We start from the raw sequence: 20070 nt of genomic DNA on the forward strand, positions 1-20070 counted from the left end.
TCTCGCTTCGCAAACAACGGGGCAAAAGATGCATAACAAATTACCATAAAACGTTGTCCGATACATGAAATCTCTTTCTGCCCCGAAGACTGTGTGTGAAATAATAGATAAAGTATACTAGACACATGCCATGGGGGAAGCAACAACAACGACAATGATATTTTGTCACATTACGTATACGAAGAGTTGGCATAGTGAGTGAGTGAGTGAATGACTGACATATTGCCTGATTGACAGCGGCAGCAGCAGCAGCAGCGGGGAAGGAAAAAGGTAGCGCTGCACATATTTTGAGATATATTTATTTTGAGAGTATTTCAAATGCAAATGTATTCCGCGCGCAGAGATCTCGCTTCGTTTTCCATTTGTTGGAGCATTTAAAGGAGCAAATTGAGTGAATGAATGGGTGAATGAAAAAGTGAGGGAGTGACTGTCTGAATGAATATGTGTCCGCAAGTTAACTTGGCACTTCGCCGGGGGGATTTGGGTGGAGATCAGAGAGTGGGGATCAGGGAGTGGGGATCAGGGATCGGGGATCGGGGAGTGGGAGTTCAGGAACAGGGGGCTGGGCCCACCGGAAACAAACGACGTGACTTTTCACTGAAATATTAAACCAACTATGCGAATGCTTGGGTATTATGTTTGTTTCATCGACTACATTATAATAATCGCATATCTTCCTTTGGCATTATTTCTTTTTCTTTTCGAGCTTTTTTTACCAGTAACACACGCTTTTGTGCGCTTATCTTATCGCCAAATTATTTGGCCCGCTCTTTCGTTCGACGCTCAGTGTGTTTTCGCCATTTTATCGCTCGGTTCAAAAGGCAAAAAAAAATTAATAATAAAGTCGCAAAAGCAACTGAACATATATTGATAGGTTGCGACGACTGCCACATATCCTTCTGTTTTCCTTCTATAAACAATTTAATAAGCTTCTAATGTAATTGTTCACCTTCTTGCGAAGACTAAGTTTAAAGTAAATAAACCTTAATAATTATTGAATTTAATAAGCTATGAAGACCCCAGTCAGAATTCCCAATAATTGCGTTTCTGTTGAATATCTGCCTTCACATATAAACAAAGCTAATCTAACTGACTAATATAACATAAGATATACAAACAGCACGTATGTGAGTCAAGATAGGACCATAACGCTTCGCAACTATATAATTGTTGAACATTTGCTCATCAACAACATTTTGCTCTTCAATTATTTCCATTTCTTGGAAATCTGTTATCAAAAGCTCGCCAGACCTCGAAATGCCATTCAACAAACAAAATATGAAGTGAAGGAGCAAGAAAAACGATTCACAGAGGCCATACGAAACCGATATAGGAAATGGGTTAGCACTTGGCCAAAGTAAATATAATATGATAAAATATATGGGAATCCAGTTATGATGCATTTTTACTCACCTAATGAGGCCTCATGATCTGAAATATCCGACAAGCTGCACAGATCCTTGCATCCATGGATCGGCTCCTCCTTGATGAAAATATTCTTCGACTGCAAGCAACATGAAATAATTTCGTATTAGTTTAGGGTTTCAACTAATATTTCAAGGCTGATTCATTTACTGACTAATTTGTTTAAAGATAGTTAAGTCATCATATGTTACTATATTACTTAAATTTACAAGTAGAACATTATTGTGTCATATTAGAGGTTAGAGGTCAACTGTTGGCATTCCATTTGCATTACTTTTCGATGCTATTTGGTTCAAAGATTCTATTCCAATTTCTGAGCTAATTTGAATGCAGTAAGGATCTGCTGCTTTGATTGACATTGGTTCTTAATTAGAAGGCAATAAATTAGGCACGCTCAATTCATCAGCTTTGTTTGTTTTTCCTGGCCAAAACAGCAATTCCCCCGCTGCCACTTGCATGTTTTTTTTTAAATCATTCCCCAAGAGGTGTGCTCCACCTGCTACCCCCATTATCACCACCCCCATTTGCAGCACAATGAGCAACAGTCAACACAAGAGGCATCCATGATTGTGTGTTGTACATATTTATAAACAAGCCACTTTTACCCAATTACAATTACAAAATGCATGTGTGTGTGTGTGCATTATAATCAGAGATACAATAGCGCAGAGTCGTGGCATAGATTGCTGCGGCAATTGACAGTGGCTGGCTGGCGGCGGACTGCCCCAATGTTGTCCCATGGGTCCATCGGATCGTGTTGAACGCGTTCTAATAAATTGAATTGTACGTTTGACTTGCTCAAACGAGGGGACTACTTCGTCTGCGGGAACGCCATTAATGATAATGGAGGTCACAGTAGTCAAACGAAATGCTCCGTAAATATCGTAATCAATTGCTGAGCGAATTCCAGCTGAATTCACATACTCAATTGGAATCCAATTTTTTGGAGCTCTGCGATCCACAAGGCTTCAGTTACTGGTCAGACTGGACTGGATGGAAACCCAAAACTTGGCTCCTTCTAAAGGCCAGACACTGCGGATCGGATTACCTGGCTGCATTTTCCAAGCGACTGCGCATGCGCATGTCCTTTTTTTTGGGGGGGATCTGGCAGGGATCAGCTGGGGTCAGGCTGTTGGCCCCGAAAGACCGGATGAAAGTGGTCAACGGCTCGTCGGGCCAACGGATATGCTTACCGCAGGCGATGTGTCAAATGCCTTCACTCGGTCGTCAATTTCTTGGGGACACAAAGAATCCAAGGGAGTGGGAAAATAAAGGAATGTCTGGTTTGCATAGCCGAAGATGTGGATACTCTTGGAATTTGAGGAGGCAGCTCTATTAAGACGGGTTAACACCTAACTATACCAAAGTTGGTTTAACTGATACTACTTAAGAAGCATACAACTTAAAATACTTAAAACTTATCTATTAAAATCCAGTTTAATACTCGTATGCCATGAATTTGAAGGGTATCTATCACAAAGGATATTCTTTTTTTTTAAGAACAAGCTGGCTGTTATAAAGGGAAGCCCTACGATCCTGGATCCCATTGTTGCCTGTTTCACTTTCTTTGGTCGTCTTCGCATTGAGGTCCCTATATTTTAAGGCGTTACCCAGCAAATCCAAATTTTGATCAGGCCTTTTGTCTATGCAGATGCGTCATGAGCCAAGTGGCACGCTTATGGCTTATATGGCGAATAAACAAAAGATGGCCAACACAAAAGATACCAATGGAATGCACACGAATTTGGCACACCCTCACTTTGGTTATACACCGTATGATCATCAGTGATCAGCGAAAGATTATTCCATAAAATATACTTAATTGCAAAGTCTCCGCCGAAAAGCAGGGTGTTGCAAATTAAAGCCCAGCAACAAAGCATAATACATAATAATTGCGTTTTGTTTGGTCTACCAAATTTAGAATGCGATCTACGTGTTCTGCATTCGCAATGGGGATCACTCTGTCATTGGAGCTCCGCCACTGCAGTGCCTGTCAAAGTGGCATAGAAAACGATGGACAGCCTATCGATCACTTGATCAGCAAATTCACTTATTCGTAGTTATATATAGAAATTATAGATTTATGCAGCCATCGATCAACGACGTGCAGTCATTGCTACCTAGTTTTGAATGAGCCAAGTGTCTAGCTTATGCCTAAACTCAGTTAAGCGGCTTCTAGTGATCATTAAGATGACCTAGTTTAAGTATTTTAAATATAATTATAATTAAAGCAAGCAATAGCTTTACTCCTACTTTTTGCTTAGTTAACAAAGTAATTTAATACGATTGGTAAATTCCTTGACTCACCTCAACTAGGCTGGACAGAAAGGTGACTTTGCGGTTCTTCTTGAGCCTCATGGTGCTAACTTGGCCCGAATGGTTGCCGCTGTTGCCAATGCCGTTCAGTTGGCTAAGTATCGACGGACTGCCGATCGAATTGAGATGGCTGCTGGCCGGCGACTTGAACAGGTGTCCGTTGATGGCGTTCAGATGGAAGAGCTCGTGGGCCGCCTTGTCCAGGAAATGGGAGGCCGTGGAGGCGATCGCCGACGAGGAACCAATGGCCGCTGAGGAGGGCAAAGCGGGCGGCAGCATAAATTTCGTGGCAGACAGATCTGTTTTACAAATCGCCAGTTCCATATTGCGCAGGCATCTGCAAAAGAGAAGATACAATCGAATTAATAAAGCAAACAATTAGCTGGCTGGCACAATAAACAAATCGCTGCAATTATTGCTGCGTCTGGGCGTGAGGTGTTTTAATTATCGCTCAATTATTGGCATTATTAGACCTCGTTGGCACCTCCCACTCTGGCGTTCGCACCTCATTCTTGGCTCAATCCAGCTCTATTGACTCTAGAAATTATGACACTTTTTCTTAACAACCCAACCGACCAGCCAACCAACAAACGGGGCAACATCAAATGAGTCCGCCACCTTCGAGAGGGACCACAACAAAAGGAGCCGACGGGGCACAGTTTGCATATGAGCACGCTTTTATTTTGTTTACACAGCATCCATCATATGGGGCGGATGGTATAGGATGTACCAGGTCCCAAAGCCAACTCAAAGGGTTTCAATTTTCTAATGGGTTTCGTTGCGTTTCGTTCTCTTTGGAGTTCTCAAATATTTGCCCTGGCCAAGCAGCGGTTGATGATCACGGAGCTATGGATGCGATGCTAGTTTCAAAGAAAACACGAAAAGTTACTTTGAAGTGTCGCCACAAAGAGATTGGGCAGGAAGATCACACGGATTGCATGCGGTTCTTCCCCTGAATGTTTCCCAATTAGTGACATTGGTTTCCCATGTGCCCATGTCTTTATAGCTTAAACTATATTCCATAGTTTCTTAAATTGTGCGTTGTATTACAAGAAATTACTTGAATACAAACCACATTCAAATCTAAAGCGAATAACAATAAATCTTAGAAAATGTTATCACCGGAAGAGCAGTTCCAGAAATCTGAAACGTCTCTTCTCATGAGGGCTTTCCACAATTGCCCAGCCAGAAGCCACTATAAATAACGCAGACTTGCGATAATGTCCAGAAATTACGCATTAAATATATCATATTTATGTACATTAAATGCACTTTTAAAAATAAAAGCTGTTTAGTGGTAAATGAAGACAAAATGTTTAATCCAAAGGGCGATTATCCAATGGCATGAAATAAACTCAACATGAAACTTGAAATTCATGGCCTAATTATCATAATGTTAATATATATATATATATATGTATATATAGCTAATAAGATAATTTAATATAGTATAATACTACGACTTTTATAGCACAAGATTGATTAGCTTCTTGATACGCACATGCTATTCTTGGCTACGGTAAACGCCCCCAAGTCACCAGATACACCATATATATACATACTGTATATGTATCTCGAGCTACATCTGAGGAGTATCTTTGAGCACTGGCTGCCTAATTAGATACGTTATGCAAATGTGTAGATACTGTAGACGCTGTCGTCGCATCGGTGACGATTCCAACCAAGTCCGTCTCCCTCTCGTGCGTTCTTTGGCACTCGGTGAATGTGTGGCCAACAGTTATCTACCCGTCTTATCAGCCGTGTACGTACACATACATATGTAAATCGGCGCTATATATGTACATAGATAAATATATGCATGTATCTACAAGTGGGTATGGATCGAAGCAATTCACGCTGATCTAACTGAACCAAAAATAACGAATGGAAAAGGGGGAAGAACGAATATATATTTAACAAAAGCTCTTAGGGGATTTTTCGAATGATAATGGCGGTTATATCGCATTTGATTTGATTTCTTTGAGTAATGAAATGAATAATAAAATGATTTTGATTTGCATAAAGGAATACCCCTTTGCCTAGGCCAATATCGTCATGAAAAACCGTTGCATAAATTTCAGCTCGGGCTGTTGCGAAATCAATTTCGATTTGATTTGCTGATTTTCGTCCGTGGTCGTTGCCGATCAACTGAAACGCCCAGCTGGGGCAGTTATGTATTCACGTTCACAAGAACCAGATATATGTATAAATATATATGTATATGAATGTTTGTAAAGTGAGTGCACTAAAAACGAATTTAAGTTAATCAACATTTAAATGGATAATAAAAATCAGCGAATGCAGTCCACAAAAAGTTGATTTATTTCGCGCCTCCTAGTTTTTCTGGCCGCCCCAAGTGCAATCAATTCAATGTAGAGCAGCAATAACAGAAACCACAGCAGCATTACTAAATCTGCACACAATCTATATGCATTTTCAGCTATATATATGCATATATATATAGATCGCGACTGCATATGATTTTGTATATGCCAGCAGTACTGAGTGCACTTTTCACACGAAAATAATTCATTGACGCATAAAAGTGGCCAAGATAATTGGCAACTTTTGGCAAGTCCAATTGATTTCTGGCTTTGGCAAAAGGCAAATGCGAATATTTCCGTTCCGAGAGTCACTCAAAATGTTGGCTATAAAAAGTTAGCTAACATAATTGTGAATGAAATTAGTTTATTTTCCGAAGACAAAGAAAATAAGCTATCGTCGCAGCAATTGCAGTAATCGTAAAAGCACATACTACGTAGATTAAGTAAGTAAACAAGCCAGGGGGAATCACATTTTGGGCCTGCAAGTGGCAGAGATTAATTTGGGTTTATTTAGTCAATCAATTAAAAGTAGCTTGACAATTGTCCTTATCAACTCCCAAAATATTTCTTAAAAAAAAAAAAAAGAAAACAACAAATCGTTCAAATCAAAATAAATTCCTTAAATGCAGATAAGTGCAGAGCGAAATCGAACTCTAAATAAAATTGAAACAAGCGAGTAAGTTTGAAAGTGGCACATCTTTCAAAAACCGTTTTCGAATCGCAGCATTGCGAGCACCAAAAATCATTCGGCAGGGTGCCAAAAACGAGTCGCAATCGCTAAAACTATCTGAACAAAAAACCTTATCGCCCCGACACGTAGATAACCGAACAAAAAAAAAAAAAAAGAAAAAATAAAATTAAATATTATATATATACACATACATATGAGGGAGAGCGAGGGCGACAACAAAAAACCACACAAATCGAATTGAAACGAAAATCGGAGCATATGTTTTCCCTGGAAAAGAGCAAAATTTTTTGGGTTGGCCCATAGTAAGTGGACCAAAGGAGTAGAAGATGCCTGGGAGTCCGAGTTTTTGAGGTCTGGAGGAGAGTCTGGGCGCAGCAGATGCTTCAAGAACAGATTGTAAACGAATATGATCTTTTGATATGGTGCGCACTCCTCGGCCAGACGACAACAACAGCAACAACAACACCAGCGGCGGCAACAAATAGGGGTGCAATTTTTCGGTGTGTACGTAACGGTAGAATACACATTTAGTCGCTGCTCTTTTCTTTCCCAGCGCCTGGCCCTTTTTTCCTCGCGCTGGAAGGAGAGAAGGGATCTCCGATCCGCTGATGATCCTCGGGATGCCTGCCTGTGCACATGTGTTCTATCTGTCGCAGAACAGTCCAAACTGCATGTGTGCGGAGTATCTGTGTGTGTGTGGGGTATCTGTGTGTGTGTGTGTGGCGTATCTGTGCGAGTGTGTCGTCTTGTCTTGTCATGGGATCGATCTTGATCTCGGCCTGTCTGCAGCAGGTTGATACTTTTAGCATCGGTCCGGGGCACAGAATCCGAGTTTAACGTGGCATGGGGCAACGAACCAGCCCGACGAACATCCACTGAACTGTAATTGTCTGTGGGTATTTATGGAAAAGGATCTTGAACTGGTCTTTCATTTAGGGCCAGACGCTCGAGGAGGGAAAGGGAGAGGGAGAGGGGCGGGATCGGGTGGCGGTAGCTGGGCTCAATTATGATCCAACGATCGTCACACATCAAATTAGCGATTATGGCAATAATTTCTTATCATTCCCTTGTGTATTTTGCTCGCAAATTGGTATTTTTAAATACCCCGAGGGAATTTAAACATATCTTTAGAGTAGTTCAATGATCGTAACTCTTTAAATTATCGTTTGTTGGCTTTAAGATTGCGATAAGGACGTAAATCAAGTTTTAGATAATCATAAGAATAATCATAATTGATCTTAGCAAAATCTTATTGAAGATTACTTTGCAATGGTACCAATTTTGTATTTAAATATGATATCGGTTAAGTCTTTAACTATCCTTTGATCTTTTTTCTTTTTATAATTACTTTAATTTACATTCAAAATTGTAAGATCCTTTTGAAACCCTTTCAGGTAACCCAAAGTGCAGACAGGAAAGCCCCAATTATACATACTTTAAACGTGAAAGGTCAAAAGAGTAGCACTCCGGTATCAGTTTTATTGATACTTAATTGTCGAATGCGATCGCTGTGCTAGATTCTTGGCCCTAACCAAACACCGTTCACACATTCTCGATTACCAAACCCCTTGGATCGATGGCCCGAAACGCGATCGAGGGGCAGGCGAAGCTCATTTGCGGCACCGGAAGCTGTAAAAGGAACAGTAGTAATTTCGAGCGTGTTTCCCACAAGGGTTGTGGAAGTGCCCCACACACACACACAGGCACACACGCACGCACACTGGCGGCTAACTAGCTTGGCTATGATGCCAAGTAGAAAACCAATTCAAATTCTGTTGGCCTGGCCAACAACGAGTTTATAGAGGCAGCAATCCTGAATCGAGGCGAGATCGCGAGATCGGCGGATCTACCGAGCGGTAGCCAAACCAGTTTTCTCCTAGATTCATTCAAGAAAACAGGCAACACCAACACAAAAAGGGTTTACATACACTCGGAAGAAAGAGGCATGGCTCTATAAATAATTAAATGTTTCATGTTTTAAGATAAATATGATTTAAAAGTTCTATTTCAAAACTATATCTCAAAACCATGGTTATTATAATACAACAATTCAGAGATATATGGTTTGATATTTGTTTTAAATTCCATTTTCGTTTGGATTTTTATTCCGAGTGTAGGGAAAATAACAAAAACTAATACTTGAACTACTGTTTTTCAACACTTCACTTTTCTTACCGGTGCGGGGCAATAAAATAGCGCCCCTTCGTGAACAAGAAGGCGGGGGCTACTGGGCTCTTGATTTTTGGTTTGTGGGTTCTGGATTCTAAAGACCGTCTTTCGGTTGGCTTTTTATTAGGGTATCCAAATTAATTACAGCTTCAAATTAGGCGCACAATCTTGATGGACTCCGCAGCACCGATGACTATCTCTCGCTCGTTCTCTCTCTATATCTCACCGTACGTATATATGTATATACGTGTGTGTTTTAACCCTCCGGTGGGATCAGCAGGTTGATTAGGGGGAGAGAGAGAGGGATTACGTGCCGGGCACAAAGACAAACGAAAAACCGAAAGGAACAACTCAAGAAGAAATCGGGGACTCGGTTTAGCTCGGCTTATAAGACGCGAAAAGAAACAAACCGAAAAAAGGCCGACGGATCGCTGGCAAACACACATACACGCGCGCGCACAAACACACACACAGGCACTCACGCGATGTTTGAGGAGATTTTTGTGGTTTTATGATGGATTTCGTATATAGAAATTGGTTTGCTCTGTTTCTGAACCGTGTTTTTTTTTAGTTGTTGTTTGCCTTCTTTACTTTGCTGTATATTGCGCGCGCAGATCTTTTGATGTTTCGCTATTGCACTCACTCACTTACACACTGGGTTTTTGCTTGGCTTGCAAAGTGTTTTGCATTTGTTATTTATTTGTTATTTGATTCGTTTAATTCATTCAAATCGAATTTACCGTAGCGCAAGTGCACGCTTCCCGAAAGAAAGACAAAAACAGACTGACCGACTGGCAACAGGCGGCAGCGACGCCGACGTTGGCGCAGACGCAGCGCTGACGCCAACGCCGACGCACCTTCTCTCTCCTTCTCTCTCTCTCTTTCTCTCCGTAGCTAAGATTAATATTTTTTTTTGTTGCTCTGGCTAGTGATAACAAAAATCGCAAATAATATGAAAATCGAGAGTTATATCAATCTGACTTATAAACATTATTCGCTATTTGACTTGATCGCTGGAATGAAAACGAAAAGGCGTGGGCGATCCTCAATCTCGCCATCTCTTTCGCACTCGCACTAAAGCGTGCATCATGAGCGCAAGAAAAAAATGGAAATCAGAATTACATATTTTGAGCAGCAAAAACAAAGTGTTTGCAGCGACAAAAAAATAGCAACAATATATAAAAAAATCTGCTGGCTCAGAACTCAGTGTAAGTGCGAATATGCGAGAGAGTGTGTGGGTGCGTGTATGAGTGTGTGTGCGGGCGATCGTTTTTGGCAAGCATTTAAACAGTGCGCAAAAACACTAGTATATTTGAAATATTAAGTATGCAAAGGGGGCGGAATAATAAAGACAAATAATTTTAAATTTGGCAAACTCAGTCTTTCAATTGTGTACACTGATAGAAATTTATTTATTAATATTCTGGATTTTATAAAAATCTATGTTTTTTGAGAAATAAAGTAAATTGGTCAAAATAATAATATATAATATATACTAGTTTATAAAACTTTTATGAAAATTCGAAAATTTCGACAAATGAGATTAGATTATTAAATTATTATTAGTATTATTATTAAAGATTGTACACAATGTGAGAAAGCTGCAGCTTGGGAAAATACCTTTGGACACCCCAAAAAAAGTTAAGGGAGATATTTTCCCACCGTGACCATGACAACCACTGTGCGTTCGAAAGGCTCTCTCTCACCCTCTCTTTCGCACAAATCAAAAACACAAACAGGTTTATGTGTGCGGAGAGTGGGTGCGACAGAGAGCGGCGATATGGAACTGAAACGACAGCAATGTTTTTATATTCCGGCAACGCATTTCGCATAAATTACAAATTACACAGCATAAGTGAATGCAAGTGCAGGGGCGGCAGCCAAATGGCCAGCTGCACCCAGAAAAAGGGCAATAAGATTCGGGATAACAAAACTTGATGGCGTTCCCGATTTTCCCGGCCAAGGGATAGATATGTGCATACACATAAAAAAAAAACTTAACCAGCCTTGCATAACGAAACACGTGCAATAAAAATATGGCTGATTGTCAACCTCTGCTGCAACTTAATTGCTGCCGCAGAGGTAAAACTGAAAAACATAAAAGGGGGGCGACAAGTGCAGCAAGCGAAAAAAAGAACTCAAAGAGCGCATGCGCGCCGCTCTCCCTCCCTCTCTCACTCTCTCTGTCGCTCCTCTGCGCTGGAATCTTACAACTCGTGTAGGTGAGCCGGATTTTTATGAATGAATGCGCCTGTGTGCGTGACTGCATGATGCCATTGCAGCGGAGAACTAGTAGAAAAAAGTTCACATTTCAGCAGTTGGAAATGCGCACTGCGCACACATGGCCAACAGGCCGACTCAAGTGGCCAGCAGCTGTCCCTAAAGTGACAACAAATAGGGCATTTAATGCCCATTACACGAAAATTATAGCTAAAATGGTCAAGCTGTGATGAAATAAACATAAATATTATATTTTATGATTTCATCAGATTTTAGCAATGTAACTCTGTAACTACAGAGCTAAGAATAATTGAGAATTTCTCACTGCATTCATAACTTAAAATCTTTAAACCATTAATTAATTTTCTTGCTTTATTTATGCAACGTTTTAAAATTGGCGCCAAACGTGTAACTTCCCAGTGCTGTGCAACAGCTAAATGCCAGCGTTCTCTGCAACGCGTTAGCACATTTCTGAGACGTTGCAGATTTTTGGCGGCAACAAGTTATTTACATTTATTTATTTTATTTCTGCTAATCAGCACGGAAATGGCAGACTCCGGCAAAGGCAAAGTGCTGCAAAATACGGGTAAATTCGTCAGCGAGAATCGCACAGAAGGGTGAGTGGTCAAAGTTCGGGGATTTCACGCTAAACAAGGAAATTCCCAATTGCATCCACAGGGACGACTTCTTCAATGAGGCGGGCTATCGTCAATCCCGGGAGAACGACAAAATCGACTCGAAATATGGCTTCGATCGGGTTAAGGACAGTCAGGAGCGGACGGGCTACCTCATCAACATGCATTCGGTAAGTTAGGAAGTCCACAGAACCCAGAATATCATGTCCAATAACGACTATGCCCATTACAGAACGAGGTTTTGGATGAGGACAGAAGACTGATTGCTGCCTTGGACCTGTTCTTCATCCAAATGGATGGTTCCCGCTTCAAATGCACGGTGGCCTATCAGCCGTATTTGCTCATCCGACCGGAGGACAATATGCATCTGGAAGTGGCGCGATTTCTGGGCCGCAAGTATTCCGGACAGATTTCCGCACTGGAGCACATTACCAAGGAGGATTTGGATCTGCCTAATCATCTATCCGGCTTGCAGCAGCAGTACATTAAGCTATCGTTTCTCAATCAGACAGCAATGACCAAGGTTAGAAGGGAACTGATGTCCGCGGTGAAGAGAAATCAGGAGCGGCAGAAATCCAACACATACTACATGCAAATGCTGGCCACCTCGCTGGCCCAATCCTCCGCTGGTTCCGAGGATGCCACATTGGGCAAGAGGCAGCAGGATTATATGGATTGCATTGTGGACATCAGGGAGCACGATGTGCCCTACCACGTCAGAGTGTCCATCGATCTGCGCATCTTCTGTGGACAGTGGTACAATATCAGGTGCAGAAGTGGAGTGGAAATGCCCACCATCACCTGCCGACCGGATATCCTGGACAGACCCGAACCAGTTGTCCTGGCCTTCGATATAGAAACCACTAAGCTGCCCCTTAAGTTTCCCGATGCCCAGACGGATCAGGTTATGATGATCTCGTACATGATCGATGGTCAGGGTTACCTGATAACCAACCGCGAGATTATATCCTCCAATGTGGACGATTTTGAGTACACTCCCAAGCCGGAATTCGAGGGTAACTTTATAGTATTCAACGAAGAGAACGAGATGCAGCTGCTCCAGCGCTTCTTCGATCACATCATGGAGGTGCGTCCCCACATCATTGTTACATACAACGGCGACTTCTTCGACTGGCCCTTTGTGGAGACGCGTGCTGCGGTTTACGATCTGGACATGAAGCAAGAGATTGGCTTCTCCAAGCTCCGGGATGGCAACTACCTAAGTCGTCCGGCCATACACATGGATTGCCTTTGTTGGGTGAAGCGAGATTCATATTTGCCCGTTGGATCTCAAGGCTTGAAGGCGGTGGCCAAGGCTAAATTACGATATGATCCTGTGGAACTGGATCCGGAGGACATGTGCCGCATGGCCGTGGAACAGCCCCAAGTGCTGGCCAATTACTCTGTATCCGATGCGGTGGCCACATACTATCTGTACATGAAGTACGTGCATCCATTTATCTTCGCCCTGAATACGATTATTCCCATGGAACCCGATGAGATCCTAAGAAAGGGTTCCGGCACACTCTGTGAAACGTTGCTAATGGTGGAGGCTTACCACGCTCAGATTGTGTATCCCAACAAGCATCAGAGTGAGCTGAACAAGCTCTCCAACGAGGGACACGTCCTGGATTCGGAAACCTATGTGGGTGGTCATGTGGAGGCTTTGGAATCAGGCGTCTTCCGAGCGGACATCCCATGCCGTTTTCGTCTAGATCCTGCTATGGTTAAGCAACTGCAGGAGCAGGTTGATGCGGTGCTGCGCCATGCAATCGAAGTGGAGGAGGGCATTCCGCTCGAGAAGGTCTTGAATCTGGATGAAGTGCGGCAGGAGATTGTGCAGGGGCTACAGGGTCTGCATGATATACCCAATCGATTGGAGCAGCCGGTCATCTATCACTTGGATGTGGGTGCCATGTACCCCAATATTATCTTGACCAATCGCCTGCAGCCTTCGGCCATGGTTAGTGACCTAGATTGCGCCGCCTGTGACTTCAACAAGCCAGGAGTTCGGTGCAAACGTTCCATGGACTGGCTGTGGCGCGGCGAGATGTTGCCCGCCTCCAGGAACGAGTTCCAGCGCATTCAGCAGCAGCTGGAGACTGAGAAGTTTCCACCCCTTTTCCCTGGCGGACCACAGCGTGCCTTTCACGAGCTCTCCAAGGAGGATCAGGCGGCGTACGAGAAGAAACGTCTCACGGATTACTGCCGCAAGGCTTACAAGAAGACCAAGCTAACCAAATTGGAAACGCGCACTTCGACCATCTGCCAGAAGGAGAACAGCTTCTATGTGGACACGGTGCGAGCATTCCGCGATCGTCGCTACGAGTACAAAGGACTAACCAAAGTGGCCAAAGCATCGGTGAACGCTGCTGTGGCTTCGGGGGACGCGGCAGAGATCAAGGCAGCCAAGGGCAGGGAGGTGCTCTACGATTCCCTGCAGTTGGCCCACAAGTGCATCCTGAACTCCTTCTACGGCTACGTGATGAGGAGAGGAGCCCGTTGGCATTCCATGCCTATGGCCGGCATTGTGTGCCTCACTGGCTCGAATATCATCACCAAGGCGAGGGAAATCATCGAGCGAGTTGGCCGACCACTCGAATTGGACACTGATGGTATATGGTGCATATTGCCTGGCTCCTTTCCGCAGGAGTTTACCATTCACACGAGCCATGAGAAGAAAAAGAAGATCAACATATCATATCCGAATGCTGTGCTAAACACTATGGTTAAAGATCATTTTACCAACGATCAGTACCACGAGCTAAGGAAGGATAAGGAGAATAATCTACCCATGTACGATATTCGAGATGAGAACTCTATATTCTTCGAGGTGGATGGACCCTACCTTGCCATGGTGTTACCCGCTGCCAAAGAGGAGGGCAAGAAGCTGAAGAAAAGATATGCCGTCTTTAATTTCGATGGCTCACTGGCGGAGCTCAAGGGATTCGAGGTGAAGCGACGCGGTGAACTGCAGCTGATCAAAAATTTCCAGAGTTCCGTCTTCGAAGCTTTCCTCGCTGGCAGCACACTTGAGGAATGCTATGCATCCGTGGCCAAGGTGGCGGATTACTGGCTGGATGTACTCTACAGCAGAGGATCAAATCTGCCGGACTCGGAGCTATTCGAACTTATTTCGGAGAACAAGAGCATGTCCAAGAAGCTTGAGGAGTATGGCGCCCAAAAGAGTACGTCCATCTCCACGGCCAAGCGATTGGCTGAGTTCCTGGGCGAGCAGATGGTAAAGGATGCGGGTCTGGCTTGTAAGTATATTATTTCAAAGAAACCCGAAGGAGCACCCGTCACCGAGAGAGCTATTCCCTTGGCCATTTTCCAATCCGAACCGAGTGTGAGGCGTCATCACCTGCGTCGCTGGCTTAAGGACAACACCATGGGCGATGCGGACATACGCGATGTGCTCGACTGGAACTACTACATAGAGAGATTGGGTGGCACCATCCAGAAGATCATCACGATACCGGCGGCACTGCAGGGACTGGCAAATCCTGTGCCCAGGGTTCAACATCCGGATTGGTTGCACAAGAAAATGCTGGAGAAGAACGATGTGCTAAAGCAGCGGCGCATCAATGAGATGTTCACCAGCAGACCCAAGCCAAAACCTTTGGCTACAGAGGAGGACAAGCTAGCGGATATGGAAGATTTGGCTGGTAAAGATGGCGGTGAGGGTGCTGCAGGCTGTCCGATAGTCACCAAGAGAAAGAGGGTACAGCTGGAGGAGCACGATGAGGAGGAGGCACAGCCACAGGCCACGACTTGGCGTCAGGCCTTGGGCGCTCCACCGCCCATCGGAGAAACCAGAAAGACCATCGTGGAGTGGGTGAGATTTCAGAAGAAGAAATGGAAATGGCAGCAGGATCAGCGCCAGCGTAATCGCCAGGCGAGCAAGCGAACTCGAGGCGAGGATCCGCCAGTGGTCAGAGCCACAGGATCCACAGCTACACTGGGCGGATTCCTTAGACGAGCACAACGCACCCTGTTGGACCAGCCGTGGCAGATCGTGCAATTGGTACCCGTCGATGATCTGGGCCACTTCACAGTGTGGGCCTTAATCGGCGAAGAGTTGCACAAGATCAAGCTGACGGTACCGAGGATTTTCTATGTAAATCAGCGAAGTGCTGCTCCTCCAGAGGAGGGTCAACTTTGGCGCAAGGTCAACCGAGTTCTGCCACGCTCCAGACCTGTTTTCAATCTCTACCGATATAGTGTGCCCGAACAGCTCTTCCGGGATAACTCTCTGGGCATGCTGGCGGATTTGGCGACGCCCGACATCGAGGGCATATACGAAACGCAGATGACGTTGGAATTTCGCGCCCTCATGGACATGGGCTGCATTTGCGGCGTCCAGCGCGAGGAGGCACGTCGCTTGGCCCAATTGGCTACCAAGGATCTGGAAACCTTTAGCATCGAGCAGCTGGAGCAGCGGCCGCAGACTCAGGTCAAATATCTGGCGAGCGCCAACAACCGGTTGCGCAAGATCTACTTGTACCAGCATAACACGCCGACGGCCAAGAAGGAGATCTGGTCACTGATCCTGATGCCCAGCAAGAAGGCATATATTTTTGCCTTGGACACAGTGCGTGCCAATCAGATGCCCACCATGAGGCAACTGTATACCGCTGAGCGTTTGGCCCTGCTCAAGAATCTGACGGCAGAGGAGCAGGATAAGATTCCTGTGGAGGATTACACCTTTGAGGTTCTCATTGAGGTGGATGTCAAACAGATCTACCGGCACATACAGCGGGCTCTGACCACCTACAAACAGGAGCATCAGGGACCCACCATTCTGTGTCTTCAAACGGCGCTGGCCGCACGTAAACTCAGCCTGGCCATGCCGATCCTCCTGGAGTTTCCCCAGGCTCAGATTCACATCTCCGATGACGCTAGCTTGCTTTCTGGCCTGGATTGGCAGCGACAGGGCTCCAGGGCAGTGATACGTCACTTCCTAAATCTGAACAATGTTCTCGATTTGATGTTGGACCAGTGTCGCTACTTCCATGTGCCCATTGGCAATATGCCGCCGGATACTGTGCTGTTTGGAGCGGATCTTTTCTTCGCTCGCTTGCTGCAGCGGCACAACTTTGTGCTGTGGTGGTCGGCGAGTACCAGACCAGATTTGGGTGGCCGGGAGGCGGACGACAGCCGCCTGTTGGCGGAATTCGAGGAGAGCATTAGTGTGGTGCAGAACAAGGCCGGCTTCTATCCGGATGTTTGCGTGGAGCTGGCTCTGGACAGCCTGGCAGTGAGTGCCCTGCTTCAATCGATCAGGATTCAGGAAATGGAAGGCGCCTCCTCTGCCATTACCTTTGATGTGATGCCGCAGGTCTCGCTAGAGGAGATGATTGGCACAGTTCCGGCTGCCACCTTGCCGAGTTATGATGAAACTGCTCTCTGCTCCGCCGCCTTCCGCGTCATGCGCTCCATGGTGAATGGTTGGTTGCGAGAGGTATCCATCAATAGGAACATCTTCTCGGACTTCCAGATCGTGCACTTCTATCGATGGGTGCGCTCCAGCAATGCGCTACTCTATGATCCTGCTTTGCGAAGATCTCTGAATAATCTGATGAGAAAGATGTTCTTGCGCATTATAGCTGAGTTTAAGAGATTGGGCGCCACCATTATCTATGCGGACTTCAACAGGATTATCCTCAGTACGGGTAAGAAAACCGTCTCCGATGCCCTTGGCTACGTGGACTACATTGTGCAAAGCTTGAGGAACAAGGAGATGTTCCACTCCATCCAACTGAGCTTCGAACAATGCTGGAACTTTATGCTCTGGATGGACCAGGCAAATTTCTCGGGAATCAGGGGAAAGCTACCAAAGGGAATCGATGAGACAGTGTCGTCAATAGTTTCCACCACCATGATACGAGATTCAGAACGCAACCTAGACGACGAGGAGGATGAAGAAGAGGATTCGGAAAACCGAGACCCAGTGGAGGGCAACGAGGCTGAGCCGGATCAGGAGGACGAGCTGTCCCTGGAGCTCAACTGGACAATTGGCGAACACCTGCCCGATGAAAACGAGTGCCGCGAAAAGTTTGAATCCCTGCTGACGCTGTTCATGCAATCTTTGGCCGAAAAGAAGACCACCGAGCAGGCCATCAAGGATATCTCGCACTGCGCGTTCGACTTTATACTGAAGCTGCACAAGAACTACGGCAAGGGCAAGCCCAGCCCGGGCCTAGAACTTATCCGCACTCTGATCAAGGCGTTGAGTGTGGACAAGACGCTGGCGGAGCAAATCAACGAGTTGCGCCGAAATATGCTGCGTCTGGTGGGGATTGGCGAGTTCTCAGACTTGGCTGAGTGGGAGGATCCCTGCGACAGTCACATCATCAACGAGGTCATCTGCAAAGCGTGTAATCACTGCAGGGACCTGGATCTCTGCAAGGACAAGCATCGTGCCATGAAAGATGGAGTGTGAGTTACACAAACCAGTACACATAATTTACCACAAATAAGTCATTAATGTTGCATTTTTCAGACCCGTTTGGCTGTGTGCCCAGTGCTATGTGGCCTATGATAACGAGGAGATCGAGATGAGGATGCTGGATGCCCTGCAGCGCAAGATGATGTCCTATGTGCTGCAGGATCTGCGCTGCTCGCGCTGCAGCGAGATTAAGCGCGAGAATCTGGCAGAGTTCTGCACCTGCGCTGGCAACTTTGTGCCCCTCATCAGCGGGAAGGACATCCAGACGCTGCTGGGCACATTCAGCAAGGTGGCTGCCAACCACAAGATGCAGTTGCTCCAGCAGACTGTTCATCAGGCGTTGACCACGCCACGATAGGTCCTTTTGTTGTTGTTTTGTAGATCGTAGGGCTAATATCTAAGTTGCGATTAAATATATTGTATTTATAATGGAATTTCTATTGATTTTAATGAGCCAAATCAATACTACCATTAATTCATCGCTCTAAACACTTGTGAATGTTAATTTAATAACATGACAATACGATGGGATGGACGCGCTTATAATCCATTGAGATTCACACACTTTTAATGGCTTTCGCATACGAATCGCTTGTTGTTTTCCCGATTTTATTGGTTTCTTGTTGACGTGCCCGCGGTTTTGGGGGCGCACAGGCGAAATCAGCAGCTGAATTTAAAGCAATTAGACTAACTCATTCGCGAGGAGCGAATCTCTACTGGGGGGCCTGGGTGATGGGGTCCACCTTAACATCGGGGAACTGGAATTCGGGGAATTTCAGCATGTCGGTCTTGCCATCGCTGCCAAACTGCTTGGCCACACGGTCGAGTTCGGTCTTCAGCTCACGCTCAATATCGGGATTGGAGTCCACCAGCTTGCCACCGCTGCAGGCGAGCAAAACAAGGATTATGTCGAGGCACACCAACGGATGAAGGAGCCAGAACTTACGCGCTCTTCTGTTTGTACTCGCGCACTTTGTCCAGGAACAGCTGCTGGATGGGATCGGAGGCCTTGCTCAGGGCGGGAGCAACGATTCCGAAGTTACGGCGGGCCTCTGTGCGCAGGACGCGCATGCCACTCAGCAGGGATTGCGACAGCATCTGGAATTGATAGATTCTAGTTAGAATAGCATAAATCGGCCTTCTTCATATGTAACCTTAAAAAGGTTATGTAATACAATTGTTTGTTTCGACGTTTTCCAATCGGTTTTCAAGCCGACTTTGCTAACAACTGTATCTTGTATTTAATTTGAACTCCCTCAATCATTTTGTATGTATTTTAAGCCTTGTTTTCACCTTATTTTCCTTTGCAAATGCTAACTTTCGTGCGGAAAAGTGACAATTGTCAGTTCACAATGGCAGTTGGTGTTAGTGACGGGCGCGTGACGGGTTTATGTGATACTATCGTATGTAAGCTTTTGATATATTAAGGGTATTTGCTAAGCTGATGTTTGGCTTAATCTAGGCTGATTGTTTGTTAGCTGTATTAAATTTATTATATTCGTTGCGAACAAGAATTATAATCAGCAATCCGCTTAAAATTACTTGCTTCTAGCGGAATGCAACAAGCATTCTATAATAAAAATATTACAAATTATGAAAAGGTAATTTATACACTGTGTCTGTTTATGTATCTTACTACATATGTGCAACTTAAATCAAAACTGCTCCATAAATGTTCATATCAAAACACCACCTAAACTGTACCTAAAACCCCACGCAAGCCAAAACGGATCTATATTGAATATGAATAAAAATCTGTTGTATTTCTTTAATATTAATATAAACTTTAATTTCTAGGCCAACTTTGGACTAGAGTGACCATGTGATCAATTACAAGTG

At 44.7% G+C, this 20070-nt stretch overlaps 3 protein-coding genes across 3 annotated transcripts in view; 1 reads left to right on the plus strand and 2 right to left on the minus strand.

The window, feature by feature from the left end:
• Window positions 1-9703, minus strand: part of LOC117142255 (ETS-like protein pointed) — a 54695-nt gene extending 44992 nt beyond the window's left edge. Inside the window, exons 1-3 of the mRNA XM_033306114.1 lie at window positions 8932-9703; window positions 3733-4078; window positions 1414-1504 (exon numbers count right to left, since the gene is read on the minus strand). Of these exons, the coding sequence (XP_033162005.1) occupies window positions 1414-1504; window positions 3733-4065 (424 nt within the window). The 5' untranslated portion in view covers window positions 4066-4078; window positions 8932-9703. The remainder of the gene's footprint in view (window positions 1-1413; window positions 1505-3732; window positions 4079-8931) is intronic.
• A 1928-nt stretch (window positions 9704-11631) lies between these two features.
• LOC117145533 (DNA polymerase epsilon catalytic subunit A) lies at window positions 11632-18665 on the plus strand. Its single transcript, XM_033311227.1, has 4 exons — window positions 11632-11762; window positions 11824-11950; window positions 12013-18221; window positions 18286-18665. Exons 1-4 carry the CDS (start codon window positions 11692-11694, stop codon window positions 18587-18589), a joined length of 6711 nt encoding a protein of 2236 aa, XP_033167118.1. The 5' UTR covers window positions 11632-11691; the 3' UTR covers window positions 18590-18665.
• A 131-nt stretch (window positions 18666-18796) lies between these two features.
• LOC117145537 (ATP synthase-coupling factor 6, mitochondrial) lies at window positions 18797-19626 on the minus strand. Its single transcript, XM_033311232.1, has 3 exons — window positions 19525-19626; window positions 19178-19329; window positions 18797-19113 (listed from the first exon to the last, which is right to left on the minus strand). Exons 2-3 carry the CDS (start codon window positions 19327-19329, stop codon window positions 18945-18947), a joined length of 321 nt encoding a protein of 106 aa, XP_033167123.1. The 5' UTR covers window positions 19525-19626; the 3' UTR covers window positions 18797-18944.
• Window positions 19627-20070: the final 444 nt, after the last annotated feature.

This window comes from Drosophila mauritiana, chromosome 3R (genome assembly GCF_004382145.1).
Source record: "Drosophila mauritiana strain mau12 chromosome 3R, ASM438214v1, whole genome shotgun sequence".
Classification (NCBI taxonomy): Eukaryota; Metazoa; Arthropoda; class Insecta; order Diptera; family Drosophilidae; genus Drosophila; species Drosophila mauritiana.